General features: G+C 38.5%; 1 protein-coding gene across 1 annotated transcript in view; it reads left to right on the top strand.

Moving 5' to 3' along the window:
- The window catches only part of LOC144975136 (protein CLN8-like), a 7479-nt gene extending 2255 nt beyond the window's left edge, over positions 1–5224 (top strand). Inside the window, exon 2 of the mRNA XM_078918913.1 lies at positions 2235–5224. Within this exon, the coding sequence (XP_078775039.1) occupies positions 2384–3277 (894 nt within the window). The 5' untranslated portion in view covers positions 2235–2383 and the 3' untranslated portion in view covers positions 3278–5224. The remainder of the gene's footprint in view (positions 1–2234) is intronic.
- Positions 5225–7500: the final 2276 nt, after the last annotated feature.

Genomic DNA, 7500 nt, shown 5'->3' with positions numbered 1-7500 from the left:
CCTTTTCCAAGGACTCATCTATGCACCGAGCGAGGCTCGAACCCAGGACTTCCCGATCCGAAAGCGAGTGTCATACCACAAGATCACATAGAAAAACATCTCGACTCAGCTGGAATCGATTTCGGTCCCTTTGCGTGTGAAGCGAGTGCTCTACCAACTGAGCTATCGGGAACTCCGAATGCCGTTAATAGACTATAAATAAATCAGCTTTTATATAGCGCAATATCCACTAAATATGCTCAAAGCGCTTTACAAGGGGTCCCTGGTCAACAGCAACATTTAACATGACGCCTGTTAGGCGATATTACAATTTTTCGGACAAAGACAACGCTGTCAACGGCCAGGTACTCATTTTACACCTGAGTACGATGAGAGAATGTGAGTAAAGAGCCTTTTCCAAGGGCTCAACTATGCGCCGAGAGCGAGGCTCGAACCCAGGACCTTCCGATCCGAAAGCGAGTGTCATACCACTAGACCACATAGCCGCACTATATAAATCATCTGTTGAATGTATTCCTTCTTTTAGTTATTTTTATTTACAGTTAACAGAATATATAATTTAGATAGCTACTTTTGTGGATGAATTGTTTCGCGAGTTCATTGGTTGAAGCCAAGGGAAATAATCCTGATTAAAAGTAGTCTATGGAGATTTCACGAGTAGTTTCCCTTTCACTAAATATCCTTCGGATTTCTCCCTGTTTTTGTGGATCATAAATAATTGTTACCTTATATTTCTCAAATAATGATGATGATAATGATGATGATGATGATGATGATGATGATGATGATGATGATGATGACGGTGATGATGATGATGATGATGATGATGATGATGATGATGATGATGATGAATGATGATGATGGTGATGACGATGATAATGATGATGATGATGATGATGATGATGATGATGATGATGATGATGATGATGATGATGATGATGATGATGTGAGAACACACACATACACACATTTTTACCTATAATGTTTTAACTATAATGTCAATATAATTTAATATATTTCCTATTCTTGTTTACATGAAGAAGGTCAAAGGCCGGGATATCATTTCCTTACTTTTGGATCTTTTATAAGAGTCATTTTTACTCCCTTTATTTTACTACACATTTCAAGCTTGAAACAGTTGGCAAATCCTATCCGTCTCATACCGTAGCCATCGTTATGTTATGGGCCTGACACTGAAACCCAAAAAGACTGACAATTTGACGTCATTATTTGGTTTTTGCACCGCCTAGTGAGTTGTCGTTAGAAGAGCTCATGGAAACAAGTTATTTCATTGGTTGAACTATTGAATACAACTCACGATTTGTTTTCTTTTGTGACAAATGACGGGCATTTTGACGTTAGTTTTTGATCAGTGTCAGGCCATAACTTTACGAAGGCCACGCCCATACACGTAACCCACGTGTCAAACGGTATTGTGGTCTTGTTTTATGACACTCACTTTCAGATTGGAACTCAGCGCATAGTTGAATCTCGGAAAAAAGGCCTTTTATTCATATTCACTCACCGTACTCCTGTGTAAAATGAGTACCTTGCCGTCAACATCGCTGTTTCTATCCGAAAAAAGTGTAATATCGCGTCACAGGCGTCATGTCCCGTCCTACATGTTAAATTTTGCTGTTGGTCAGGGACCCCTTTGTAAAGCGCTTTGAGTTTAGTGGATATTTCTTTAAAAGCTCATTTTTTTTTTTACTTTACATTTTAAGTTGAAACAGCAGGCAAATCTAACCCGACTCATATATGTAACCCATTGTCTCATAGCGGTATTATTGTGTCGAAAAGAACTGGTTGCTGGAAATTGAATTAAACACGAGACTGAGACTGGAGCTTTGAAATTTTATATAGCGCAATATCCACTAAGCGTGCTGAACGCGCTTTACAAAGCGTCCCTGGCCAACAGCAACACATAACACGAAGAACGAGACATGACGTCTGTTAGGCGATAATAATACATTTTTTTCGGACGAGACGCCGCTTTAACGGGCAGGTACTCATTTCACACCCGAGTACGATGAGAGAATGTGTGTAAAGAGCCTTTTTGGAATGACTCAACTATGCCCCCGAGCGAGGCTCGAACCCAGGACCCTCCTATCCGAAAAAAGAGTGTCATACCACTAGACCACATTATAGCCGCACAAATTCAAATTAATAATAGTTAAATTCAAATCTAAACCATTTAATTATTTGTAATTAATTGTCATTCTCTTTCTTTACAGGTGCCCTAATAATCCATTCAAGGTCATCGGATTTGTCAACCATCTCCAGGAGACTTCACACGTCACTGTAGGATACAATCCATCATCTAATCAACTGCTTTCATTTTAACATCACCAGACGCGACAAGCCAATCACAATCCATATCAATATGCCTGTCTCAAGACCTCCCCAGGCAGTTGACGTCATCGAATCAGAGGAAATCATTCAATACCTCCACCCTTCCCTTCTCCACATCGACTACAACGACACAACAGTGACAGCCACAATCGTGGCTACAACAACTGTAGCGTTCACCGTCTTCCTATTGCTATCCCTCTACCTGTGTAACTTATTCCCAACTTTTCGGACGTTGCGTCAAAAACATCGCGTCTTCATGTGCCTGGCCATCGCTCGTGGAATTTACGGCTTTAGCTGCATCATCTTCGGAAGTTACGCTCTCTTCAAAACAACAAACCTAGACAGGGACGTCGTGTTCGGAAAAAGCGCAACCAGTGCGTTCGCTGTTTATTTCACTCTCGGCTTCTTCATCTTCGAACTTGCAGCGGTGATTCTATCCGACATCGTATTCAAATCCTTCAGCAAAATGCTCATCATGCATCACTCTCTAGCCGTTGCAGGCTACGGACTTGCGGTAGTACAGGACTCGAACTATAGCTTTGGGTGCAAGGCTTTGATCCTGGAAATGAGCACGCCCTTATCCTGTCTCTGTTTTGTCCTACTCAAAGCCGGCATGGAACACAGCAAAGCTTGGAAATTCAACCAAATTCTTCTCGTGCACACTTTTCATCTCCGCAGCATAGTAGAGTATCATTTGTGGTATATAACATACTGTAACTGGCGGTATATATTAGACTGGATGCTCACAGCGGTGCTGGTGTTGCTCTATACCAACTTAACCCTAGTGACCTTCGTCATGACCCCGTACTGGGGTTACAAGAAAACGCAGCAACTCTTTAACCCAGTGGACTGGAACTTCCAAGAGTCTAGAGGAGCCTCTGATAATACTGAACTGTCTAACGGAACGCTTAAGAAAAGCGCCTAGACTGGACTCTATTGTTGGGTTGGTTTGTTTGTTTTTGTTTTTTTTTTTGGGGGGGGGGTTGTTTTGTTTTTTTTCTTGTTTTTTTTTTTTGTTTTTTGTTTGTTTTTTTTTTTTGCAAACAGTGGATTTGAGCTCGATGATAATAATAACTATGAACTAAGTATAAATTCCCTAATGAATGACCCGTCGCCTCAAAAAGAGTCTGAAAACAAACCTATTTTCCCGTGCCTTTCAGTTGTATATCTTTATTTGTGCATTGTTTAACTGTTGATTGTCACTGATTTTTTTTTTTTTTTGGTTCTCATATTTATCTTTTTTCATAGCGCCCTGAGCATCTTTGAGTGGAAGTGTGCGCTTTATAAGTGCTTCATTGTCATAATTATCAAAATGGTCTTATCGGTGGTCGGCGGATGGTCACGATCGGCGGATCAAAACTCTGAAGTCTACATTAGATACGAGCTTTGCGCACCATGTTTTATTGAATTTTGGGTGTCATCATTTTGATGTCATCAGATGTCTGATCCTCCCCAAAATTAAGGGGGAAAAGTGCGCTAAGCTCGTATGTAGACTTCAGAGTTTTGATCCATCGATCGTAAAATTCGGGACTTCAGAGGTTTGATCCGCCGACCATCGTTATTTCGGGATGAATAAGCTTCAACAGTCATTACGTTACTTCCCTAGTAATGACGCATAGTAATTTAGGAACCTGTTTCTGAACTATCGGAACAATGATGGACGCTCGTATGAAATACTGCTCAGACGAGCATAAAAGTGGAGAAAAACCATTATAAATATGATCATATTTTGACTTTTATACGTTCTGATCACATGACATGTGAAAAAGTTCTAGACAGCATGGAGAATACAAAGTACCGATTTTCTTTGTTTAGAACCAAGCTGCTCGTTGCTGGGCGGACGTGACATCAGACTATTGAATCCAAGTGGACATCCAAAAGAGGATTCAGGAATAAAATGATGAGAACTTGAAACTTGGGGATTTATGCAATGATAGAAATGTTATTTATTATCCTCTGCCGTTAACAGCGATATCTCTGTCGAAAAATGATTTGTAATATCGCCAAACAGGCGTAATGTCTCGTCCTACACATTAAGTGTTGCTGTTGACTAGATATGCCCCCGTAAAGCGCTTTGAGCACGTCTAGTGGCTGTGATGTAAACAAAACTAACGCCCTTCCGCCACGACATCGTTAGATAGGCTTAGGCATTCCATGAAGAGATATAGATAGAATGAATTTGACGTTACTCCGGTCTTTGTTTTTTGGGGGGTTGTTTTGTCTTTTTTTTTTTTTTTTTTTTTTTGCTGCCATCAACGTTTATGAGTAATTCTCACTTAACTGTATTATCCAGACTATAAACTTTCATTGTTAAACAGTTTGGTGTTGGTCCGTTATACGACTTCCGGATGGCAATTTTGTGAGCTTAGCTTGCGAGCGCATTCTATAGATAATACATCAAACAAGATGTCCGATGTCAACAGGAATCACCCATGCTGTCCATATGGTGGCTATTGTGTTGTAAAAATTCCCAAGTTATTACGAAGAGGAATTAACCGTAGCCATCGTGAAGTAATAGCCTGACACTGAAGCCCAAAAAGACTGGCCTTTTGACGTCATTATTTGTTTTTTGCACCGCCTAGTCAGTTGTCGTTAGTAGTGCTCATGGAAACTAGTGGTCCCATTGGTTGAACTATTGAATATAACTCACGATTTGTTTTCTTTTGTAGCATTTTGACGTCATTTTTTGGTCAGTGTCAGGCAATAAGTAAACGAGGGCGACGAATTAACACACCATTTTATATCTGTGCTTACAAATTAATTGCCCTGCGTCTAGTGCAGGCCTACATTATACCGGTTTGAGACGGCGGGTCACAAATATCTTCTTTTATTTTTTTCATGTTTTGTGTAAAAATAAAGAACATTTTAAAGCCATTTTTAGTGGTCTCATTGTGCTTGAAGTGCAAGGTCACCTTTTCTGAACTGGTTAACTGCCGTATTCTGGAAATACACGTATTTAAAGATTTGGCCAGAAAACTTGTCCTTCAAATATATCAAATCGATTTAAATGACCCACATTTCGCAGATTTGAGAGTGTTTTTGCCAAAATGACGGTTATTTTAAAATAGATCGATATTTTAAAGACGAGTTTTCTGGCCAAGTTTTTAAATACGATTTTGTTTCAGTTTACGGCAGTTAAATGGTTAATAGTGTTTTCACTAAAGGTAAAGGTAGACTAATAAAAACATATTTCAATAGTTTGAACAGCTGGGTGACAAAGAAAGAGAAGAGTAATATTAGTATTCTGAGGTTATCTGATCAGACAGTTGAATGGCGTACCATGATCACCGATGTCTGGCACAGACTTGTTACTTGAAGAAGAAGAAAAAGAAGTGTTTTCACTTTCGGTGCATATCAATGTATAACCAGATATTCACATTACATCCGATCTACAGTGGTGAAAGTTATATTAAGTGCCTTTCCCAAGAAAACGACCTATGGGATTGGAATTTGTAGTAAGAATTTCTTGCCTGATCGTTAATCATTGAGCTAATTTGTGGTCTTGGATGTAGGTCCTGGTTGAAGGTGTGCAGTGGGTGGCGCAGCATTCAGCTACTCTGTGGTCTCCGCTGTATGTCCTGGTTGGCGGTCTGCAGTGGGTCGCCCAGCATTGAGTTCCTTTGTGGTCTCGGATGTAAGTCTTGGTTGGAGGTGTCTATTGGCTGGAGATGCATTGAGCTAATTGTGGTCTCGGCCTTATGTCCTGGTTAGAGGTGTGCAGTGGGTGGAGCCGCATTAAGTTCCTGGAAAAGGCTCTTTGCTGGCTGAGATTTATTATCTCTAGGCACTCAGCTGTAAATTGAGTACAACCAGGCCAAAATCATAATGTCTATATCGATGTATTTAAAAATGTAAGTTATAGCGCCTTTCGCGTGCAAAGTCTCGGTATACCTATTTAGCGTTTGCAATCGGCTTAAGACCCCTTATAAAGTGATTTGAGGACATTAAGAGGGTTTTGCTCTATGTTATAAATTTAAGCTCACGCTCAACAATGTTTGAACTGGTAACAAGACAAGGCACTTAGTTATGAGTACCGCCACAATTCAAACCTTATCTTATTTGTTTAGACAAGTGGTGTTAGGTGACGACTTTAAATAAAATACGAGTAGATATATAAATTAAATTCCCTTTATTCGTCCCATAGGGGAAATATGTCGCAAGAGAAGACTGGGATATCCCAGGCGTCAGCCCCAGTGCAGTGCCGCCAATTGAGCTAGGGCGAAGTGACTTGCTCAAGGCCATACAGGGCAGCGGCGGGTGATCGAACTCGGTACCATTCGGATACGAAGCAAAGACCGTACCGCTGAGCCACCCCGTCCCTGACATTTCAATGGAAGTAAAAAGGATAATAAGAAAAACACGATTCAATGGTTTTCACTCTCAAGAACACGAAAGAAAGCGAGAGGAATGCGAACGAGCTCAGAGAAAGACACGAAGCAGTCAAAAAATATTTTTAAAGATCCCGTCACTTAGGAGCATTTCATGAAGGAATATAGATAGTCCGTCAAAAAGTCCAAATAAAGGACGAGAAAAAGCTGTTATAAATATATCAGAGGAACACCGTTTTATTTCAGATACTAATATATTAATGTATCATAATAAATTTAAATACTAATTTGCATTGGCATGTATAGAACGAAGAACAGCTATCAAGATATAATAATATATTAAATTATAAAACATGATCATAATATATATATATATATATATATATATATATATATAATATATATATATATATACGGAATTATTTGATTTGATGGGATGAAACAATAAGTCATGGAATATAATAAGCATTATAATAATAATATTATTATTGATGCTATGCGTTTTAGAAAAATACTCACATCTACTAGCTGGATTTAATGATAATAATAATAATAATAATAATAATAGTAATGATAATGATAATGATAATAAAAATAAGAAGAAATAATAATAATAATAATAATAATAATAATAATAATAATAATAATAATAATAATAATAATAATAATAATAATAATCAAAATCTACTCCCAAGCCGACTTTTTCACTATTCACGTATAATCAATCATATTTTGTCCAAGCATCTTTAAAACAGCATTATGACTACCAATTCTATATATATATTCTATCTGATAAAAAAACAAAACAAACTAAAATGCC

The sequence above is a fragment of the Berghia stephanieae genome, chromosome 6, assembly GCF_034508935.2.
Source record: "Berghia stephanieae isolate SIO BIC M18660-M18661 chromosome 6, UCSD_Bste_1.3, whole genome shotgun sequence".
Lineage (NCBI taxonomy): Eukaryota > Metazoa > Mollusca > Gastropoda > Nudibranchia > Aeolidiidae > Berghia > Berghia stephanieae.
Note: the sequence above shows the minus strand (reverse complement) of the source record. Positions and strands in the feature narration are given on the sequence as shown.